The sequence below is a fragment of the Pleurodeles waltl genome, chromosome 10 (assembly GCF_031143425.1).
Source record: "Pleurodeles waltl isolate 20211129_DDA chromosome 10, aPleWal1.hap1.20221129, whole genome shotgun sequence".
Lineage (NCBI taxonomy): Eukaryota > Metazoa > Chordata > Amphibia > Caudata > Salamandridae > Pleurodeles > Pleurodeles waltl.
The window spans coordinates 84,177,966-84,202,379 of record NC_090449.1 but is presented as its reverse complement, the minus strand read 5'-3'; the positions used below and the strand labels follow the sequence as shown (position 1 = coordinate 84,202,379).

Genomic DNA, 24,414 nt, shown 5'->3' with positions numbered 1-24,414 from the left:
CACATGATTAGCAAGGAGGAGGTCAGACCTAAACCTTGTTTACTGGATTTAATACAAAATGTTCCTGTTCCTAATTATAAGGATGATGTTAAGTCGTTTTTAGGAGTGGTTGAATTGTATTCTAAGTAAATGCCTAATTTTGATGTTCAAACACATCACATGTGGCAGATAATCAACAACAAATTCACATGTGAGTGGTCTTTAGATTGCCAAAGAGATGCCTCAGCCATTAAGGAGGCGCTCTATAAAGCTTCTGTGGTTAAAGGTTTTGATCCTTGTGCTGAAAGTGTAATTGTGTACAGTGAGGTATACGCTGGTGATGTTCCTTTTTAATTTGGTGTTTTAGCTTTGAATTTTATTTTAAAAAAAACAGATTTTGGGCACTTCAAAAGCAACTTTACACATTCAAGTGGGATTTTAAATGCCAAAGGCAAGCCGGTCTGTGCCCGCCCGGGCCTGGCTGGGACCAGGGGCCAGGATCCCTGCCCATTTGGAACACGCACGGATCAGTTATTCAGCAGAAGAGCTGTGGTCATTTAAATACCACCTGTGAGATGGGATGTAAGCCTTCCATCAACCTGGGTAAGAGACATCTGGTGTGCGGAGAGTGTAAAGCGAGCCTGAAAGAACATGAGTTAAAATTACTGAATGCACAGCTGAAAGAGAAGGGAGCAAAATCCAGTGGTGGCAGGTATATCTGTTTAACTGCAGACCCAAACACAGCGCTGATTTGTTTTCACTTGTGGAACAGAAAAAAATTGACAGCCATATTCCTCACTGAAGCAGGGCCCGGGGAGGACTCTATGCCAGATATTGCAATGACAATACCTCAGGGATATGTGATTGCCAGGCACAACAGGAAAGGGCGGAAAATGGGACTAGCTATTATTTACAAAGAAGAATTAAAAATAAAATTCAAGCCTGATGAGTCTCTCTGGATGTGAATGTGAGCTATTTGTCTTCAAACTCGCATCAATATGTACTTTCTCAGGTCTTTTAATGTATCGACCCCACCACCGGCCACACAGGTCTTATAGGTTCTTCCTGATGCTGTAGTTGAACGAAGCTTTGCTCAGGAAAATGTCACTGTACTTTATGACCTAAACCTACATTTGGAAAAGACTAACTGCAAAGTATCCGAAAATGTCATAGTGGACCTTGTGGCCATCCAATTCAATTTAATGGTTAAAGCTCCCACCCATAAGCATGGCCACTTACTGGACCCTATACTCACCAATCTAGCGTAGCTTGTAGTAAGCGACCCGTTAGAAATCATATGGTCTGATCACAAACTTATACCATTTCAGTTGTGGAGTAGACGTGGTAGAGTAATGGGACTGGTCCAAACTAGATATAGATGCATGGGAGAACTTTCTGGCAAAATCAGTCCCTGAAAGTGTGGGCAATATCAATAGCAGGTATAATAATTTTGAACAGTGGTTGCTTAAAGCTGTAAATATTTTATCCCCCTTCAGACAATAGAAAAGCAAGCGTTTTGGAGGCAAGGCTCAATGGTTTACTCAGGATCTCAGTGAACTGAAGAAAGAATCCAAAAAACAGTAAAGGGCATGGATAGAAGGCTAGGATCCAAGAGAAAAAGAGAAGTATAATAGAGGTATTAAAACTTATACCTGCGCCATTAGGAAGGCCAGAGTAACTATTTTGCAACTAACATTAACAATGCAGTCAACTCCTCTATAGAACAATGTATGTAGAATCTAGTCTTGTGAAACTAGAAAGTAACAAAAATGGCCCCCTTCTTCTCAAATGCATTGCAACATGCTTTCTAACCTCTCTATGGATACTTTCTACTTTAGTAAATAGGAAAGACAAGTTTAAATCTTCCACAACATCAGGAAGCCAAACTAACATAATTCCTGGAAATAAATGAAGAGGACACTGAGGAGATTTTAAAAACTGTGAAATCAGGCTCCCCACAAGACCCTGCCGACCATCATTTTGCGGAAAGCTAGGAAAGCTGTAATCAGCATACTAGCAGACGAGTTCAATTGCTCCCTGAACACACGTATGGTCCCGGCAAGGTGGAATGAGACCCTTGTTAGACCATTGCTAAAGAAACCGTAAATGTGAAAACTACAGACCGATCTCCCTTCTCCCTGTTGTGTAAAATCTTGGCAAAATTCATTAATAAAAGTCTCTCATACCGGGACACAAATATACTGCATCCCTCCCAGACTGGTGGTTAACAAGTTAGCAGTACGGAAACCGCACTGTTTGCAGTGACAGAGGGTCTTAAATCCATCCTGGACCGGGGGAGTGCAGCGCTGATCCTATTGGACCTCAGTGCTGCGTTTGATACACTTTCCTACTCGGTGTTGGGTAAAAGATTAAAGGAAGTGGGCATAAATGAAACAACTTTAAAGTAGCTTACCTCGATCCTCTAAAAGAGAACATTCCAGGTTTGCGGGGAAGGGATACTATCTGAAAGCTAAACTTTGAAGTGCGTGGTCCCGCATGGATCATCATTAAGTTCCACATTGTTTCATCGTTTTGTCCTCTTACTGACGAAAATCATAACAGCTTATGGGTTCACATCAATATCATATGCCGATGACATGCAGATCATCATCTCCCTCTCCTATCAAACTGATAAGACCTCCAGCCATCTTACTAACTGCCTAAAGAAAGTCATAGATTGGATGGCAGGAAGCAGTTTAAAACTAAGTAGGGAAAAAACAGAGGTGATGGTGGTGGGAAACAGCCGAGGGAGGTGGTTGGATTCAAACTTGCCGAAGTTCATGGTTAACCAACCTACCCCTAAATTGGAGGTTAAAAGGCCGGGGGTATGGATTGATAGCAAGTTGACAATGGAAAATCAAGTAAAAATAAACTAGCCTCTAATTGCTTTAGAATGTTAAAGACACTGGATTGGCTCCCAGAATCCAGGAGAACCTGTATCTACAGCACTGGCCAACTTGCATTAATTTCCAGTGACAAAAATAATACATTTTAAGGTATTGTTTAAGGCTCACCGAGTGATATACCAATAGGGTGCCAGAAATATGAAAAATCTGCACTCCTTATACTAGATTGCTGCGTTCCACTAACCAACAATTGTTTAAACTTTCAAGGATTAGAAAATCTAGGAGTGGGGGTTCACTCCTCTTCATCCCTGGTCCCCAAGTTGTGGAATGCTCTTCTTGAGTCAGTAAGGAAAATTGAGCAAGAAGCGAAATTTAGAAAGTTGCTTAAATCTGTTCTGTTGTAATTTCCTTAAAGTAGTTTAGCTTCTTTAGTGCTGGGAATCCCATGTGGGGAGCTATGCACTCTGTAGCTCTAGAAGAATAGAATAGAGTTGTCAACACTAGTAGCATAGGAATTGGTGCTGTCCATGTCTGAGTTAGATCAAAATGGGTTTGAATAGGTGATTGCAATGCTTCGCGTCTCTCCCTCAGAGGAAAAATAGTTGGTTATCGAGCACTGTCTGAATTAAAAGATGGTTGCTGTGCTGATGGGGAAATAAATGCTGCGGCAAACATACAGTTACTGTGCTGTTTTTTTCGTTCAGTGACGGATTTCTATGGATCCGAGCTGCATTCTCTTTCAGATGAGTCCTACTCCACGGGGGTCCCAAGTGCCAATGTGGCCACCTTTTGGATTTCTGTTAAGCATTTAGAAGATAGGTGTAGTCTGCAGTGATTAAACATATATAGAAAACAGGAATATAGTAGTAAAGTGCATAAGATATACACATTTTTAATAAGTAGCACTTGTGGGAAAGAGAGCAGGATGCTAATGTGCTTAGTCCATTGACAGAGCCATGGGGCTCACATGAGCCCTTGTCTGGTGATAAGAATTTGACATATTGGGTCCAGCAGTGGTGCAACTGAGAGAGGTCAGCAGCACAGTAGTGGTGCAGGTTGTTGGAAGTCATTCTGCCGAATGTTCTTGTGTGAGTGACTGGCCTATTTGCAGAAAGGAGGACAGATTTTAGATGTTTTCAGCCTGATTTAGGGGGTTTGGTTATTTTTGCCACATTCAATGCAAAATGTCACCAGCGCTTGGACAGCAGCTTCAAAGACATATTTGGTAATGAAGGGTCTGACTTTACAGAGAAGCTTTATGGAAATCTACAATGCTTAGTGATTTTGTCGATAGGAAGTTCAAGATGGGGGTAACTAACCAATATGACAACTAGAGATCTGCTAATTTCACAATCTTGGGGAAGATGTTCCCTAAGATTGCTCAGCTATACAGTCAGTAAGGAATAGCTTATTTTGGACAGGTATTAGGCTAGTGTTTGATTATCATCTATGCCAGTGGTTCCCAACCTTTTGACTTCTGTGGATCCCCACTTTATCATTACTGGAACCTGGGGACCCCCAATGAATCATTATTGGAATCCGGAAACCCCCTGCACTGAGTCATTACTGAAAGCTGGAGACGTAATCTGATAATATTATTTAATTTTCTAAGCAGTCGTGGACCCCCTGAGGAGGCTTCGCGGACCCCCAGGGGTCCCTGGACCACAGGTTGGGAACCACTGATCTATGCTATCAATTTTGTAGTAAGCAGCACATAATTTCATTTTTATGGAAGTCAGTACCTGCATTGGGGAAAACTACAGGGGCTTTTTAGGCTTGCAGCAGTACAACCAGCCATCTAGCTGGCCATTATCACTGAGATGATGATCAATAACCTTCCCAAGTGTTACAGCAAAGACAAGACTTTTTGAAGACACTGTATGCATTAGTAGAGTCAGGGTTCGATTCCCCAATGAATCATGACTCTATCTAATCTGAACCAAGACTGCACATTTGTCAACTAGCAGTTTCTCATTTTTTTAAACTTATTTACATCTTACTCTTCAGCTTATAACTTAACAGAATTGCTTTGTCCTTTGCCTGACCAAATGTCTTTACAGTACTTGGACTTTCAGTACTTACAGTTGTTTTCACCCTGGGGTGGTCCTCAGGCCTATTTTATGGGCGTATTGGGCCTCTTTTTTTGCTGATCTGCTTTTCCAGCTCCAGGTGTCACAGATCCAGAAGGAGCTGTTACACTTCTTGCAGCTGCTGACACTGCAGCTGCTGGTGTTCAATAGCCATGTGTTGAAACGCGTGGGCCAACGGCCACCCTCGATCATTATTTGCTCAATATGTGTGACTCGTTCTGGGTGGAGAAGCTTCGGTCTGTGAACATAGAATTTTCCCTACTACTGTAGATTTTGGAATGCTGAGATCGGTGGTTTGCTGTCCTGGTTCCAACCACACCTGGCATGTGATTTGGTGTTGACAATTGCGACACTGTTTTGGCCTGTGGGTAGGAATCACAAATGTCTAACAGGACTGGAACCATGGAAGGGGGACAAAGGAACTGGAACCGTTCTGTTTGCGTCCCATCAATGTGATTGGACTCATGAGAAAAGAGATCTGTTATGGATTTTCTTGGGTAACTGGGTGTGCTGGTAGTCCAGACACCTGTTAGATGGGCAAGTAGGGAGACAGGGTGTGGGCTACTCTTGTCACTGCAGAGAATTTGCTATGCCGCAATCGTGCCTTGGGCTTTTCCTACTGATATTGGCATTTGCTCCATTCTCAGAGGGGTTCTGCAGGTTCTGGAGACTAATTATGCTATGCGCTACCTCACAGATGTCCTGAATATCTCAGACGGAATGATGCCTGTCTTCTTCGTATTCTCCTGCAATTACCTTTTCTGCAGGGCACACTACAGCATTTGCCACTCAGGTCTAGCTAGTCACATAAACTGGCGTGCCTTAGTGCAGATCTCCCTTCCAAAGAAGACACTTTTCTCTGGACATCAGGTTGAGCTTCAGGTTGAGTACTCCCTCGCTTCATTCACTCATTTTTTCAAGATGCAAAGACACGTTCTCACAGTTTTTCCTCCGTATATTGCTCTGGAAAAAAATATCTTTTTACCCTGCATGTTACTGTTTATAAAGAGCCTCCTTAACAAAAGAACTGTCTCTGTTTCAGTTCCTTGATCTTTCTTGTTGACTAATATACCTTCCCGTTCCACGGATTTTGGATTTAATGGATTAGCAATGTGCAATAAACTAGGCAGGTCACAACATTTCGTACTTTCTGATGCTCTAACCTAAACCCCAAAATTGACAAAGACAAGGATCAGAATACCAGATAAAACAGTGGTGTTATTTAGATCAGAGCAGACATCCTGCCAAAATGGTGGGCACATGGAGACCTTTCCACACTCCCCTGCCCTAACAGAGCAAGAAGACCACCTATGTAACATGGTGGCCTTTTGGCACATGGGCCACTAGGTCATAGATTTACACTGGCAGAGGCAGCAGAGGCAGCACCAGGATTAAAACGATGCCCCGCTGACAATCAATAGTGGGGAAAACACCTTTTCTTTTGCAGGTGAGCACATCCCCATTTAAGGAGGTGCTCCTGCCTAGCCAGATTCTAATTGAGACCCAGTCTACTGTTAAAAATCCAATGGTTTATCGAAAGTGGACAGAGTGTAATTGTCTGACGCATCTTTTGTCAAAGCTGGTCCAACAAGTTCATCTTCATTCGATCAAGACGTCTGTGACGCTCGAGCATGAGACCCAACTGTTGCATAAGGGTCATTTCAATCATTCTCTCCTCATCCCTGGAGCACGATGCGGCTCCTATAATGTCAGCTTCCCTCGGTGACACTCATGCTTATCCTCATCTCTGGCACTCGGGACAACGGGATACGCTCAACCTCTTCAAGTACGTGCCCTCAGGTTTGCCAAATCTTGGAAAAGAGTAATAGTGCTGCGAGGCCAACCGAACTTCAGCTGTGCACTATACAAATGATAACGAAAAGGTACATGGAGCAGTATCGATACAATAAATGGGAAAGGACAAGTAAATTCAACCAGACCACAAAGTACCATAAGGAAAGTGCAAAGGTAATCGTGCACACTGACAACCCACAAGCAGAGGGGGTCAGGTTGCTCCGAATGTACATTAGGAATGAATCTGGACATTTCAGCCGGATTTTCTGGTCCTAAGGAAACTCCTTCCCACGAGTCCCACCCTTTGCCAGTATGAAAATAAAAGTCTTGTTCAAGACCGGGTGTTTCCAAGGACAAGGAGGGCACCAGCAGGTGCCAATGTCCTTCCGATGTCCAGTCGAAGGTAGGAAGGAGTGTGTCTCTAAAGCCCTCTTGCTGTTACATGCTATTTCCCAGAGACAAAAGACCGAATCTAGCAGCAAAGATGAGGATGGGAAGAGTACTCCTAGGCAGACAAAGGATGTGGGTTAAAATGGCCAGACCCAGGACAGTGCAGGGCACAGAATAGGGTTACACTTACCACCATGGTCCAAAAGAAGCGCTAATGGAAATCAAGTCTTCGTGCCTCCGCTTGACATTGTGACCATGACATGAAATGAGTGTGCCAGCCTCAGATCTGGCACAAAGATGCCCACTTCCTCCTCTATTGCCACCCAAGCAGACTGGGTGAGGATTGGGGTTTCCCTATAGTATTCTACTGATTTTCATGTCACATCGGAAAAGGGCAGATTGGAAAGCACATTGGGCATACATTCAAAATGTGTAGGGGAGCAGCCCTGCATATTTCTATACCACCCATCGCATAAACCCCAAACTGCCTCTGTTTATCTTAGTTGGTGACACTGTATCCATATAAAATCATCGAAGTATAACCCAGTTTAGCGGGACCGACCCACTCTCGAGAGTGCTGCTGTTGGTGCACGAACCACAAGATGAGCCTCATCTCGAAGGCGGTCCCTTGGAGAGGCTGTGAATATTGACGTGTGCATTGTACTCCGTGGCAAAAAAAATAACACGACCAAACGAGGACAAGGTCCCAAAAACGTATTTTGGTGTAGGGGACAACGAGTAACCCGAAACAGGCATTTCTGAAGCCACTCGGTCCCTGTCGCATTTTCAGTCCTGGGTAAAACAATAATAATGCCTGCTGCAGTGCAAAAGCAAAACAAAACAAGCACTGACCTCTTTTGTTTTGTCATTATAACATTAAAAATGTCTAAGAGCAAAAATGTTTTATCTGATATAGACTTCTAGCTGCAGATTGCTTAACTCTGAATTTCCCCAGGTGTCAGACTGGATCTGGAAACATTTGCTTGAGCAGTACCCCTGCGCGTGCCATTGGGTGGCTCCCTTTGGTTTCGCTTGGCGCTGTGGGTGCTGAGTGTGATGTCACGGTCACCTATATAGGTGCTATCCAGTCATGCAGACGTCAGTTCTTTTCTTTCTGTGCCAGTTAGTGCAAATCCGGAGAAAGCTACTCTGCTGTTTTTTTTTACAGGCTTTTTTCGACATTTTGTCAACTATTTTTGAAAATGTGTCGAGGATGACATCCAGAAAGATAGGATTCAAGCCTTGTGGTGCCTGTCACTGCGCCATGTTGGTTATGGATCCTCCCCTTGTCTGCCTATGGTGTCTCGCGTGTGTCCACGACCATGACTCAAAGTCGTGCTCGGACTGCTGGGACATGGCACTCAAGGCTACGAGGGAGCAGTCCCTAAAGCTGCTTACGGCCCTGCAGTCGACACCATCTGGTGTGACTCCTCAGAGGTCACAGTCCCTGTCGAGGAGAAGGTTGCGGGACCGCTCCAGGAGCCCCATGTCCTCTTCTTCCCACTTGAGGTCCTCAGGCACTTGAAAAAGAGGCACAAAAAGAAAAAGAAGTCTAAACGGATTTCGCCTTGCCCATCGCAGCGAATTCGGAACATCGGCAGAGTTCCCCGGAATCAATGCCAGGTCCGATTCTGCACCTCCCTCCATTTTCGGGAGCCAGAGCGACCCCCGCTCAGGTAAATGACTTTTACAAGGCCATGCGCCACATATTCGAGTGGGCCGACCCATCCCGGGTGCCTTCGACCTGCGCGGGGTGAGAAGAGCCCCCATTAGGTTCCGCACCGACTGCGGCCTCTGCTCTGATGGGGTCTCATGGATCTGGATTGGCGCTGATTGTACCCACACGACCTTCTCCGGTGTCCATCATGATGCTGATGCTCCTGGTGCCACCAGCGCCCACTGTTGGCGCCAGCCCCTACTGGTGGCGCTAGCCCCATTCTGAATCCAGATGATCCGGAGCCGGAATGGCGATGCTTGATGCCGATTCTGGTGCCAATGACACCTGTAGGTGCGAGATCATTGCCTGCGCAATATTTACAACAGCCAGGTATGGGAGAAGATTGGGAGGGATCACTGGACCCGTTATGAAACCAGTTAGAAGGAAACTGTGGACTGGTATGAGAAACTAGGAAAGGCCAGTGGACTGGACACCTCTCCAAATACTGGCTTGCTCTCTTCCTCCATTGTGGCTTCTAGGAGGGAGCCTCCTATGCAATGGTGGTGCATAGGGGAGCGGAGGTCCTCGATCCCAACATGCCCTCAGTGACTGTCAAGACTAACCTCTTGCCTGAAGTGCTTCAGCTTGGGGATCCCATTTCTGAACCGCTCCTGCCCTTTAATGAGGCACTTACTGATGTCCTGCGGAACGCCACCATTGCCCTGCACCGAGTGACCCTAGTTTGCTCAGCCCAAACCTATCCCCTGTGAGCTTGGTAGTCCAAGCCTCCACTTCCCAGGGCATGTTCTCTTCCGCTCCCCTGGAAAGAGAGTCCAAGAGGCTGGACAAGCTTGGAAAGAAGATTTTTTTCTTCCACCAGCCTGGTATTGAGGTTGGTAAACACCTCATGCTTATTGGGCCGTTTCTCACACACCTTATGGGATACGGTTGTGCCTGTGCTGCCACAAGTTCTAGGGAAGGACAGGGCCATCCTCTACCAAGCAGTGAAAGACGGGAGAGATGCAGCAAAGTTCACCATTAGGTGTGGCCTGGATACGGTAGGCAGAGCGGTTTTGTCGACAGTAGCCTTACTGTGCCATGCCTGGCTGAGAACATCTGGCTTTTCTGGGGATGTTCAGGCAAACCTTGTGGACATGCCCTTTGACGGGACTCGCTGTTTGGCAAGAAGGCAGACTCGGTGCTGAAGTGCTTTAAGGACTCTTGGGCTATGGCCAAGTCCTTGGGCCTCTCAGTGACCCCTCGTCCACCATCTGCCCCTTTTGTGGCCACGGAAGGGGCGTACCACCATGCCAGCCCTATGCCAGCCACAGTCCTGCGCAAGCTCCCCAAGCTATGCGAGGACGTGGGTGTGGTGTCTTCAGGCCTGGAGGGTCTGGAAGCCAGAAGTCGTCTGCCACCCAGCACCCTTCAGCTGCACCCTTCAAGTCCTCCTCCCCCAACATCCTCCTAGTTTGATTCTGCAGGACCATGCTTGTCCAGTTGGAGGGAGAATTCACCATCATCTCCTCAACTGGAAGACCATTACATCAGATGCTTGCATTCTGCAGATCATTTAGAAGGGCTATGCCCTGCTTTTTCAATCCTTTCCTCCCCCAATACTGCCAACATACGAACAGCTGGCGGAGGATCATTTGTCTCTGCTCTTAGAGGAAGTTACAGTTGTCTTGGCCAAGGGAGCTAAAGAAAGGGTCCCAATTTCAGAAGTAGGCAGTGGTTGTTACTCCTGATACTTTCTGATACCCCAAGAGAACAAGGTTCTTCACCCTATTCTAGACCTACAGATTGTCAATCTCTTCCTCAAGAATGAGAAGTTCAAGATACTCACATTTGCTTTGTCTTGTGTGCCCTAGACCAAGAAGACGGGTGGTAGCGTTAGACTTACAGGATGCATATTTCCACATTCCCATCCTGTATGGCCACAGGTGGTACCTGCAGTTCAAGGTAGGCTACGAAGACCTTCAGTTCACCGTGCTCCCATTTGGACTTACTAGCACCCCTTGGGTGTTCACCATGATGATGGCGGTGGTCGCAGTTCATCTGCGCAGGTTAGGGATTTCAGTCTTCCCCTACCTCGATGACTGGCTTTTGAAGGCGACTGTGGCCCAGACTGTCATCTCCCACCTCCAGACTACAGCGGATCTCCTTAGTTTGCTGGGGTTCACTATAAACATGCTGAAGTCACACCTGACTCCCTCTCAAACGCTTTCTTTCATTGGAGCTTTTCTGTACACAGTGAAGTTTTGGGCTTATCCTCTCAAGCAGCGAGTCCAGGATAGTCAGGTTATGATACCAATGTCTTAGCCTCTATCCTGGGTTTCGGTGAGACTGGCTCGGAGGTTGCAGTGCCTCATGGCCTCCTGCATCTTGGTGGTAAATCATGGTAGATAGCATATGCGGGATGTACAGTGGGACCTGAAGTTCCAGTGGGCGCAACATCACGAAAATCTCTCTGACTTGGCCCAGATCTTTGAGGGAACTGCAAAAGACCTTCAGTAGTGGATTACGAACCGAGATTGGGTCAGAGGCAGACTTCTCTCACTTCCCCAACCAGACCTCACAGTAGTGACAGATGTGTCACTTCTGGGATGAGGTGGCCATCTGGAAGAGGTGGAGATCAGAGAACTCTGGTCTCTGGTGAAATCCAGACTCCACATCAATCTGCTGGAGCTCTAGACGGTCCGGCTAGCATTGAAAGCATTTTTTCCCTCTGTCAAGAGGAAGTTAGTGCAGGTGTTCACTGACAATTCCACCCCCATGTGGTACTGCAACAAACAGGGTGGGTGAGGTCGTGGACCCTTTGTCAAGAGGCCGTGCTTCTCTTGAAATGGCTAGAACAGCGGGGCATAACCCTGGTGGTTTCACACCTGACAGGTTCTCTGAACCCCAGGGCAGACAAACAATAGTCAGTTCATTTCATGGCTCTGAGCTCCTGGCATGGAAAGTCATGAAAAAAGTAACTGATGTCAGCACGCTTTGGTGGCGCCTTTATAGGTGACCATCACATCTGGCGCCAGCGACGACACCACACGAAACCAAACGGAGGCACCCGGCTGCACGCGCAGGTTTATTGCTCAAGCAAAATTTTCCAGATTCAGTCAGACACCTGGGGGAATTCAAAGGTAAGGGATTGCAGATAGATATAGGCCCTCATTACAACATTGGTGGTAACTACCGCCTACTGCCGCGGCGACGGCCGCCAACATACCACTGCCGTGGCTACCAGCCTTCTACGCATATCATGACCGCCAACGGTATTGGCGGAACACCGCCGACGGTTATGAAGGTGCTGCTGACAGAAGCACTGCCACGCCAGCAAAACACCGACCGTATCATGACCAATGATACGGCCTGGCAGTGTTTTGCTGGCGGACGCTGCTGCTGACAGCCGCGGACTGTCTCCAGCCGGAGGACCCCCTGCAAGCAGGTAAGTCGGGTTCTCCGACAGGAGATGGGGGTGGGGGTGTTGTGTGTGTTTGTATGTTTTGGAATGCGTCCATGCGGGTGTGAGTCGTGTTGAATGCGTGCGTGAATGACTGATTGTGAGTGTTGTGTGTTGTGAATGCATGTGTGTGACAAGGTATGTTGGTGTGTGTTGCGGGGTGTTGGTATGTATGTGTGCATGCGTTGGTGATGGTGTATATGTGTGTGTGCATGTGTGTATATAGGTGCGCATGTGGGTGTGTATATGTGCGGGGGCGGGAGAGGGATGGGGAGGGTGGGGGAGGACTCTGGGGAGGGGTCGGGTGAGACCCCTATCAGTGCCAGGAAAGGGATTCCCTGGCACTGATAGTGCCTACCGCCATGGTTTTCGTGGCGGTAAGTTTGGCACGAAAACCATGGCGGTAGGCCGGGTCGTAATCCCGAGGGTGGGATTGTGACGCCCGCCGGGCTGGAGACCAAAGTCTCCAGCCCAGCGGCCGTTACCACCCTGGTAGTCGGTGTGTTAAAGTGGCGGTCTTTGATGGCGGTTACTGCCAGGGACAAAATCCCATTTTTTTTACCGCCGGCCTGTTGGCGGTATTAACGCCGCTTTAACATCGACCGCCGGGGTTGTAATGAGGGCCATAGTCTCAACCAGATAATGCGTTACCGAAGGTAAGTAACTTGTCCTTCAATTTCAGAAATCCAACATTGCTATATTAATCCCTAGTACTGAAGGGAACTACTTTTGTATGTGGATGTGCTCCTTGTGAAATAGAAGAATGCCGTCACTCACAATGAAGTTAGCCAATGGCAAAAATGGGCTGACCCTTTGCCCTATTGCTTTATGCTGTACTGTGTAGAAGAAACATGTGAACAACATATCAACAAACCAATGGGCAAAGGCTGCAAACACTATAAGTAAGTATACTATATTTATAAGTTTAGCAAAATCCAAAAGGGGTTGACTAACGCCAGGCCTACCCAATGCATTTTTGACATAATGAATTTAGTGTGTGATGATGTAGAATACTGTTGTAATGTAATGTAAATTGTATTTCTATAGCACTAGCCCTGACGAAAAGTTGAAGCACAGATGGTAAAGTAGTCTTTTATGGTGTGATATTTGTGTTTTGACCACTGACTCCGTGTCACACCACTTTGCTCTTGGCTCAGCTGTCCACCGTCACATTAGCAATCACAAGTTACAGACTCCATTTTGTATTCATCTTAGCCTTAGCTTCACCGCCACGTTAAAAGTGCGAGTATTTTTCCGTACAAAACATGTTACGCAACGTGTTTTCCACTCTACGTGTCTGCGTGTTCTTTTCTCACCAAAGGGCTAGGACATAACGTGGAAGAGTCAGTCAGTCAGTCAGCAAGATAAGGATGTACTAAAATGATGTTTATGGTACAGCAGGGAACGGTTTAGGTTTCGGAGGGACACCTTGGGAAACTGGACAGTTCCAACCTGTTTCTTTCAAAACTGACCTAAAATAGCCAGCACTTTCGAATACTTCTTGTGGAGTGGGAGGGGTTTTCTATAAATCTCCTTCCTCGCTTGTTTAAGGTATGTAAGAGACCCATGTCGACAGTGGGAGATTCAGAGACCTCAATCAGGATTGAGACATCGAAAGCCTGATATATTTCTCATGCTGGTAGATTTCTCTCTTTCTCATTGTGGTCGAACCGGGGTCAACAACTTGCTGGCAGGAGAAAGATGAAGCACCATATAGGCCCTAAAGTGATACATTTTTACTAATTATCTGCTTTTCTTTGTGTATGACTATATATATGTCAATATAGGTATTTGTATCTTTGCATGTATATATTTGCTATTTATAGATTGAAGATTCTTTGTACATGTTCTCACTTTATCGTTGCACGTTTTGAAGGTACACTTTTGGTTATACTGACCTTCCTTCACGAGCCTTGCGAAGTGATATAATAAATGTCTCCTTTAGACTAAGAAGAGCATTCCAGGGATCCTTTTTGACTCCTTTCAGTGTGTATATTTTGGCTCGGTCCACAGTAAAACAAAACAATCGTACCTGATAAAATGCGACTAAACCAAATTAGAATTTACCAGTTGTGATGAATACTACACTATTTCAAGTTTTTGAGGAATAATGTGTATTTTGGTGCTTACAGTTCCAAAATATACTTGTTCTGTTAAGTACCAGACATTATTCCCCCTTGATAAATATCAGCAGGTTTGACCTGCCCATATTTATCTCATAACTCATTATTGTGATATGTGCGTTAACAGCATTTACCACACCTCGTACTGAGGGAGTAAATACAGTGTACACAATCCAAAAAAATGCATAAGAAAAACCCTCTCCTCTCAGTGAAATGAAAATGATATGAAAACCCAGCACAGGCATGGTAGATATGACTTGAGCCCTCTGACGCAGCTGCCAAGCCAACAATCCATTTGTTTACGGGCTGTAACACCACAAACACCCTCTCCCCTGAAGCTACACTCCTCTCTGTGAAAAATGTTGTATGACATCCCACTTGTCTTGAGAGGACCTCCAACACCTGTGTCTGGTCTGGTGGACCAATGTGTCCACTGTGAGGGCCTTGTTTGCCCTTATGATTAGAGGTTAAAATCCCGGAGGGTCTACTCAGCCTTTCATCCTTCCGAGGTCGATATAATGAGTACCATTGAGTTGGTTAATAATAAACATCTGTTCTCCAGCGCCAAGGTACCCTTCTGGGTAAATGTGTGATTTACAAATACATGTTATGTCTTGTAGTATGTTATGCAAATTGTGTAGATATAGCATGTTATACATATTGTGTAATATTTGCTGTGCATGCATCATTATGTCATTTTGGATCTTTGGGGCAGTTGGTGAGTTCTTAGAACTTCTGTGGCCTGTGAGCTGGGCAGATGTCTCAGGTCGTGGGGTCACTATCTACTTAAGAAAATAAAGAAGAAACACTAGTTTGCACAAACGTTTGTCTGCAGGATAATGTGTGGCGTTGTCACCGTCTTCAACTCTTCAGCCTGCTCAAGTGTTTGACAACGCAGGCACCACGTCAAATTGGCCCTGTATGCAGGTGGCATAGCATTACAGAGCAGCATCTTACGATGACTAGGATGGCTGTTTTAATACTAATATTATGCCACACATTTTTATTAAGAGGAGTCCTATGAACAGAAGCACGTCCATGTCAAAAGCCAGGTGTTGTAAGGTGCATTCACGTGGCGTGCAGCATGCACTGTAATCTCATATCGGGTCGCACTGTCCCCTGCCTGTGCTCCGCCGCCTGTCCTGCGCCTCCTGCTGCATGAATGCACCAGGATCAGGGATGCTTCCTTCCGGGACACAGTGCGGGCTGCTGCGGCATCCATGGTCCTGAATGTGTTTATCTTGTTTTCACTCACGTTCATGTTGCTGAGAATCATGTAAAACCTGCATCAGGGATACTCATTCGGGTTTTCACCACTTTCAGTTATTGCTATTTTTGGGGATATTTTCGGTGCTAATTGGGTCTACATATGCTGTAAAAATTCAGTTTTTGTTCTTATAAATATTTCATATTTAGCACAGGGGTTGCATTTTTGGGTAGGCACAGTTGCACTGCTTGTGTTAGTTTGCTAAAGCTGATGAATTCTAACTTCTGCACCTCTGTTTAGTCAGGGAAGTGTGATATGATTTCCAGGCTCATTGCATATTACATCAGCACGAGGGCGGCAGGTTGTTAGCACTGTTCTCGGGGTGACTCTGGCCGCTCTTCATGTTTCCCATATGAGAGTAGTAACTCCTTTGAATAAGAGACACAGGACTTAATTTAGAATTGGCCGCAAGGAATGTGAACTAATTTCGGAGAAAATGCTAAATCTCCAGAACAATCCACCAGTCAGGAGGAAATTCCATCCGTGAATTCTCTTGAATATTTAGCGTTTTGCTCAGAAATTGAAAAATTTTACAATCTCACCCAACTCTTAGTTTCTAGATTCCTCAGAATCCTGCAGCAAATGTCAAAATGATTTGGGATTCCAGTTCGAAATAAATCTGCGCTTCTCCCACGCAAATTCCTCAGCTGGGACCTGGAGGAATATAGGGCCAGATGTAGCAAAGGGTTTTACCCATTCTCTGTCAATGGGAAAATGTGTTCGTACCTATGGCCCATAGTTACAGATAACAGGTCGTTAAAGGAGAATACATGCTATATTAACATGCGGTAAAATTAACTCCTCATTTAGTGACCTTCGAAGCTTGGAATGGAGTGAGACAACCACCTGTGGAGCAACCGCAAGATGCGGTAACCCGTGCGCCCTTATCGACCACAGAAGCGCGAGACTCGGAAGGACCAGCTTAATCGGGCCTGCAGCCCAGCAATACTAGGACAAATTCCCTGTGTCCGCTCATAACTACCGTACAGCTCGCGCTGTTGTTTGCAGAACGAGTCACAGCCCATCTCTCCAGCCAAACATCTTCAATCAGAGCTTCCCGGACTGCTGAGAGCCTCTATTTCCTGAGGAAAAGACCCGACGCTCTTAAAAGCCCTCATTGAAAACATCTGGGAATCTGAAGGAGGTATCATCGCCACAGCCTTTGATTCTGTTAATCTAACTGAAGATAGAGAAAATAACTGTTTTACAAAACCTCTGGTTATCCTGTGAAGAAAACACATTCTTTGATTGGCACATGCCAGAAACCTCGGAACCCCAGTGCGGTCCAGGGATACCAACAGAACGTTGCAAGGAAATAGTTATAGTTTAAGACATGAAATGCGATCTCTTCAATCCCGTTTATACTTAAGGAACGGGTCTGAGGACTTATAGTGGGTAGAACAGATAGTGGAATAATCAGCATGAGCACATCCTGTCTTTCTGAATTAATGACATACCAAAACGAACATCCAACTGAAAGACCATGCATCGCAAAGTTTCTAAGAAATACGATGATAGGACTCGAGGGTTCAAGAACACTCTTTGAAACTCCCGAAGGCAAACAAGCTGCCTCTAGATGACTTGGGGGTCCTTCTGTGGTAAACTGTAAACTTCGTACTTGTATAGCGCACTACTCACCCGTTAGGGTCTCAAGGCGCTGTACGCATACCGCTGTGGAACCCCTCCTGGCTTTTCCCTGTGAGGTGCCCACTCCTGGGCACCCCCAGGGTGAAGTCGGGCATCCCAGCACTGTTGGGGCCGATGTGGAGATTAAGCAAGCTACTGCCCAGAGTTACAGAGTGGGAACCATGAATTAGATTAGGCACCGATGGGAGAATTATCAGGTCTGAGGAAATTGAGCCCAAGACCCGGCAAGGCGGGAATTGAACCCTGGTCCTGGGCCAGATTTCTGCATCAGGGTCTGCCGCTCTAACCATTGAGCCACACTTCTCTATGTGAGTACAGTGCTTCACAGTTGCCATCAGTGTCGGACTGGCCCATAATGAATCACGCAGTGCAGGAAAGTTTAGTCTAATAGGTCAGTGAGTCGGTGGTTTCCAGATCCTGGGCCTGATTTTTAGTCTGGTGGGCCAGCTTTATTGTTGATTTCCCTGATATTACCAAAAACATATCCTGCTGCAAGTTTAAATGCATGCAGTCTTCCAAACCTCTACAAGCTCAAAGCTACCTGTTAAAAGTTTAAAGCTGCCCCATTTCGCCTCTTTCACTTTGGTGCCCGAACCTATTTTTCGTCCTAGTCCGATCCTGGCTACAGTTTTTCAGCAGCAATTAAAGTAACTCTAATCTAAAAACAATGAATGTGGAAAAGGAAGAACAAAATAGCACTGAAAAGTACTGTTGGATTTCTAGTTCAATCTATTTATGAAATTTATAAAAGGGCATAGCTATCCAAAAAGGGCTTCTGAGCACAAGCGGAAAGAGCTCATCTCAGACCAAATCGAGGAAAGCAATGTGAATAACCATGCCTTGAGATGTTTAGGGAATGCCTCTTCTCTAAGATGGAGATGTATATGCGAAGGAATAGTATTCCACAGAGTAGGAGCTAGATACCCGAAAGAGCTGCTGCACTGTCTTTCAAGAATAATTCGTGGTCCCCATGCAAGTTTTTTAATAGAGAAGCGCAGGGCTCTGGAAGGGCAATAGGGGCTGACAAGCTGCTTCAAGTAGTGGATACTTTATGTGTCAAGCCTCTGTATGAAAAATAGAGGGACGTCGATTGAATGCCTCTTGATGGGTAACCAGTGGAGGTCCTACAGCTGTGAAGATAATGAGAAGTACTGAGGAAAATGGCCTAGGAAAAAAGGCTGAATAATCTGCAGCCTTTTGAGAAATGCCTTAGGAAGAACAGGATAAAGCGCATTACAATAGTCAAGGTGCAAGATTCTATGCGCTTGAGTTAAAGTCCTTTGGGAAGAAGAGAGAGGAGCCAAAGCAATTTTCTGAAGGAGATCAAAACAAAAGCAGCCACCGTGGCAATCTGCTGGTCAAACCTTAATTTATTTAACTAAGGATTAGTCTTTTGGGGTGCTCAACGATGGTCAGCGGCTATTCTCTAGAAGTGGCTACCAACTTGCCAAGTTGGGCTTCTTCAACTTTGATGGCCCTGGTTCCAGGAGGGGGCAACAGACTGAGCCTTTAAGCCACTTCTTTGGTCTGAGGCTTGGGTGCAGCTTTTCCACAAGGCAGGAACCACAGGCATTGTCCTCTCTTCACTAGCCCAAGATGTGGCAAGGGCAGTCCAGCAGACAGCGCAGCCCCTCTTTGTTAGGTCCAGGGGTGAGCATGGCAATCCTTCTTTGGTCCTTTCTTCAGTTTCATAATGATCTGAGGTTCAAGGTACTAGGGCTGCCATATTTATGCCCAGAAAGTGTCCTTGGGGGATGATGCGGTCACTAGCAAATGGGCTACCGGGATCTTTCTTGCCCTGTGACAACTTCCAGCTATGTGTGGCATCTAGCAATCTCAGAGTGCCCCTTTCAGCCCACTCCAAAGATGTATGAACCCTTCCTTGGATGTTAGGAGCTTGGTAACCCACCCTAGAGATTCGGCTACTTGTGGGCTTGTTGTGAGGTTGTTTTAGCTAAGTATATGAGCATTATTTTAGCCTTTTGTAGCTTAGGCCTGCAGCTTGTGCCCTTTCTCTAGATATATGGCATTTTATTCATTAAGGCTTTGTTTAGTGAAAGTTGTTTTTATTATTTTATCAGTTATCCTTTTGCATAGACTTTTGTCATTCTCTTATTTCATGACATATTCATTCTGTGGCTTCTCCATGGCAGAGTATGATAATCTTATTAGTTATTGCCAGTTGTTGGGACGATAAGTCTTCTGCATGCCACTGGAGAGTGTGTTTCTCCTTCCTTATGGTGATTTACAGGCAAGTCACTTTAAAGTTACTGTATGGTTTCTGGATCCCTACCTCTGTGACCATGACAAACGTATGTCCACTGAGGCTATCCCTGTTTACATGGAATGAGACCCTAGAGCTTAGCTCTGAGGTCGAGGGAGGCATGCACAGTGCACCCGTATTTCACAGAGAGTGGCTACTGCTCTTTCTACCAAGGCGGTGGTAGACAGATAGTGGTGGTAGCAATAAATCTATAGTTAGGGATATCTGTATCATTGTACTCATGGTGGTGATGGTGGGGCTACTTGCTACCCTCCTGATCAAGTCTGTGCAGTCTTCTTTGCCTGTGGTCCTTTTGCCTTTGTCTACCTGGGATGTGTGTTGAAGAGCCAGTAAGTTTCCCAGGGGAGAATGGTAAAGTGAGTCATTATGTTTAATGTGAGCTTAGTTGTTCTGCTTGACATTCCAGCTACCCGTGCCCCTCCCTATTCCTTGAAGAAGCTTGGTGGGCTGGGGTAGACACTTGCTCTTATCTGTGTTTAGCTGCCCTAACTCTGCTTGGAGGGACGATGGTCAGTGCCTCCTGGTCTGGAGTTAATTAAAATTCCTCTCTGGGGCATAGCCCCGGCTGATAGCAAGAGCCTGCCCTGAAGCCAGTAACTCATCTTATACATGTCTTATACACATAGTGAGCATGACACAGATAGGCCTCATGATTGGAGGGGCACCCAGGATTCAAAAGTAGCATACCCTCTTATTGGATCACTGCATCAATCAGAGGTGATAAAAGTCTGGCCTGAGTGTTCAGTGGTGTTTCTAGACTGGTCTTCAGTTCTAATAAGCATCTATAGAAGCCAGCTGTAGGCCTACGGCATAAAGGCAAGGAAGCTTGCTCACCGCATTCAAACTTGAGTGTTTTCTCTGTGATGGATGGATTCTGCTGTGAAGGAATTTTCCAGCTATAAAAGAGCAAATGGATCAATCAGCAGTCTGAATGCAAATGCAGAGAACCAGCTGTTTGTGTGACGTGTGAGCGTCGACTTGGAAGACAAGGGAATTGCAAACAGCTGCTCAAGATAAGGAAGCTTGCAGCACATCAACAGAGACAAGGGGATGTAGGGAAGCTTGTAGGTCAGATCACTCTGACCAGACCCCTCTCCTGTGCTGTTGGAGCCTGTGATACTTACAGTTAGAATCTGTAGTTGGGGAAGAGTGTTCTGTGCTACAGGCCCTACCTTTCTCTTTGTTATACGTAGGGGCACCAGAGTGTACTGGCATTCTGGCCAGCGAATACCCTGCTACAGCTAGCGGATGGCTACTGGTGCAGTGGGACTCCAGTAAACTGTGCTAAGACAAAAGGCACCTGTGATAAGATCCCTGACACCGGCAGAGGGGTGTCCTTGCTAGGGACGGGAGGGCACTTCTGTTCTTTGGATGGTGGGTTCTAGGGCTGATTTGGAATGTTTGACATCACATTTTATTCTCAAACTACACCATTACAATACAAGACTTGGTGTCATGGCTCTAGTGAATGAGAGCAACCATGTGCAACATGGTCTGTAATATGCAATGCTAATTATGTGTCTACATGCTGTGTTTGTATAGTCCTTTGTGTCTAGGCGCTATAATACTGTTTACAGTCAGAACTCTGGCCCAGAGGGTTGTAGAGATGTCTGTTTTTCCCTGTTTATCCTAGTGTTATATGCAGTATATTTCACTTATGTGTATCAAAGTACTTCACTTTAAAAAAAAAAAATCACTGATTGGACATTGATCTGATTAGCTTGTAGTACAGTGTCCCCTGTATTCTGAATGTCTAAACCCATCTCACCTCCTTGAGTAAGTCTTAGATTGCTCTGCCTCGCTAACCTGAGAGAGTCAAGTGCTGGAGAGGAGTACTTGGTTATCCAGTTTTGGGTCCACAAGTACTAAGGCCCCAGGACACCAGTGGGGGACAATCCAGTTGATGTGACTGGAGCGGGGTAGACCCTGAGTGCCCTGGTGCTCAGGAAACCGGGTCTAACACTGGTACGAAGTGTTCATCATGTCCCCAACTCTTATACACCGATATGTATGTGTTGTCATGTCAGGGCATCTTTTCAGATCATCTGATGTTTTATTATAAAACACCTCACTGCCCCTTTACATTAGAGGGGATTTCCAGCTAGTTACCATCAAATGCTGCACGTCGACTTTGCAGTTTCTGCCGAAATCTGACACCTTCTCTGCCCATATGTGGGAAGACTCTCAGTAGACCAACAGACCTCTTCTTTACCTTCAACCACAGGTATGGAGGGGGGGTGGGGCTGATGAGCAGATTAGGGTTTATGCTGCCATGCACTTGTATAGAATATTAGTAGTGCCAGTAGGGATTCTAAAACCATTATTGTGACAGTATGGAGGGACTTTTGCTGTGTTTCACTTTCATAGTCACTGTTTTGCTTTTATTATGTTTTTTCATCCTCAAAATGGCAATACATGTCTTTTTACATACAATGCAGGTGACTCAATAATACCTATTGAACTTATTCCTGCTACTGTTTGTCTTTACCTATATGAGACGTGTGAATGAGAGAAAGGGGCAAGATCTGTTCCACCATGGTTTCCCAGATAAATCTAAGACGTCAATCAAGGGGGTGCCATAAATCACCTTTACGCTTGGGTTCTGGTGAGGTGCAACTAACTGGCCGGAAGGGTTAAGCCGACAGCTGTCACACGGTGCAGGATCAGACTCAATCCCAGGTGCTTGTTGATGCTGCCGCCCAAATCTAGTGGGCTTGTTACCATAACAGGAGTCACTTTAGGACAGGCTACATGCCCATGGGAAAACTGGTTTGGGTGCTGGTCTCTCCTCTCTTTTCCCATCGCCAGCCTGTCTACTTGAACAAAGGGGGAGCTACTCAGGAGTGTGATTACCATTGCGCCTTTGAGGCTTGCCTTTTTGGCCAACAACCTGAGTGGTTTCCTACAAGAAGGAGTTAACGCCTCTCCCTGTAGCAGGCTTTTATTGTTCCTGACCCTGTGAGTCATTCACACTCCTCCTCTGGAAGGGAGATGGCTGTATGCTGGCCAACAGCTGTGTGAAGCAGGACAAACTAGGCTACAGACTGGCAACTTTTTGAAAGTTAGCTTTCTTTAAAAGTGACATTAAATTCAACTTTGGCATCAAGTGGGTTGTAATGCCACTAATAATTTTATACCTTGAAGTACCCACTTTAATAGTCCCATTCAGAAGATAGCCTGGCTGAGGGTCGGTCGGTAACCCTTTGTCAGTCATTGGGGCTGTTAACTTTCACAGCAAAAATGACAATTTATAGATTTTGCTGTTAAGGCATATTAAAAGTATATGTCCCACTTAATAATATACAACTCCCTGCCTTATGGCTCTCTAGGCCTTCCTTAGAGGAGAATTGCATATATTGTTAAGGAAAGTGGGGGACTTGGCCATTGGTTTAAATGGCAAAGTCGAACAAGCAGTTTTTAAACTGCTCTTCTAGGCTGCAGTGGCAGGCTGGAAGCCATTTTTTACTCTATCACTCACAGGGTGGCACAGCCAGTATAGCAGCCTAGGGTGGATACACTGTCTTACATGCCCTGGTTACTATAAATTAGGGCTTTATAAGCAAGTCAGTCTATGCCAACTGGGGATAGCCAGTTCAACATACCTTTTGTAATGGATTAGAACACTAACAGTGAGGTCTGGTTAACAGGCTACAGTGCACTCTCAGAGTAGAAAAACCAGCAGCTAGTAATCCAAATGAAGGGGAAAAAAGAGAACCTGTGAAAATCATGTTTCCTTTCATCCATAATCAAGAGGAAACACAGTGTGAGTTAAGATCAATCTGCCCCTTATTACTAGTGGGAAGTGCATCATCATTCCACAAATTGCTTTTGGATTGATTTGATAGCAAGATTTTTGTTACAGATTCTTTGTTTTGTGTGAATGACCAGCTAATTGAGGATCCCGTTTTGCATCTACTAGTCTGAGGCATCCAAAGTAGCACAGGCTATCAAACTATGGGCCTAATTTAGATCTGGGTGGACGAATTACCCTGTCACAAAGGTGGCGGATATCCCGCCTGACAAAATATAAATCCCATTATATGCTATCGGATTTATATTTCAGCGGGCAAGATATCCGTCACCATTGTGACAAGTAACTTGTCTGCCCAGATCTAAATTAGGCCTGACATTTGTAGTAAAACCTTTGATGTAAAGACATACTTAACTGGAATGTATTTCTGTGGTTTTAGCAGTAACCAAATTCAGCTTCTTATCCCTTCATAAATGAATGCTCCTACTTTTTTAACACTTAGACTTTTTTTTTCCATTCTTTCACAAGAGAGGCTTTGTGCAAGATCTAAATACCAGACTAGAGTGAAGTACAGCTGCTCCTACACTGACTGCTTCAATAAAAGATGGAGACAGTCATCTCTATTTGTTGGTACCTGCGAGTTTGGGGCCTGAAGTCCATTATGAGTGTGCCCCAAACTTGCAGGTACAAGCAAAGCTCAGACTGGCAGGGTTAAACAGCAGGAAACACTTCTTGGGCACAGAGACAGTGGCAGTCCTGCATCTCCTGACAGTGTGCAGAAAAGTGCCCTCTTGTGCATTACATTTTATGCGTGCAAGTGCCTGAATCTTCCAATTTTGGGTAGTCTGTATGTACTGTAATATGATCTATTAAGCCTTTGAGCTGCTTCAACCTTTTTATTGCCACCTCCCTCGGATGCATTGGTGCAGTATCCGAGGATAATTTCATTGTTAATCTGGGTTTCGATAGGCAAATCCCATTTCTGGAGTCTGGAAAAGCTTACACACCTGTAGCATGACGAAGGGACAGCCTCAACTTTACTACGGTAACCTTTCATATTTAAGGATCTTGTCTTACAGTATTTTTGCCTTCTCGCTATTCGCACTAATGATGTTTCCAATAATTA

At 45.5% G+C, this 24,414-nt stretch overlaps 1 protein-coding gene across 1 annotated transcript in view; it reads left to right on the top strand.

The window, feature by feature from the left end:
• The window catches only part of LMF1 (lipase maturation factor 1), a 981,191-nt gene that overhangs the window by 49,099 nt on the left and 907,678 nt on the right, over nt 1-24,414 (top strand). The window contains exon 3 of the mRNA XM_069209821.1: nt 14,093-14,103. Within this exon, the coding sequence (XP_069065922.1) occupies nt 14,093-14,103 (11 nt within the window). The remainder of the gene's footprint in view (nt 1-14,092; nt 14,104-24,414) is intronic.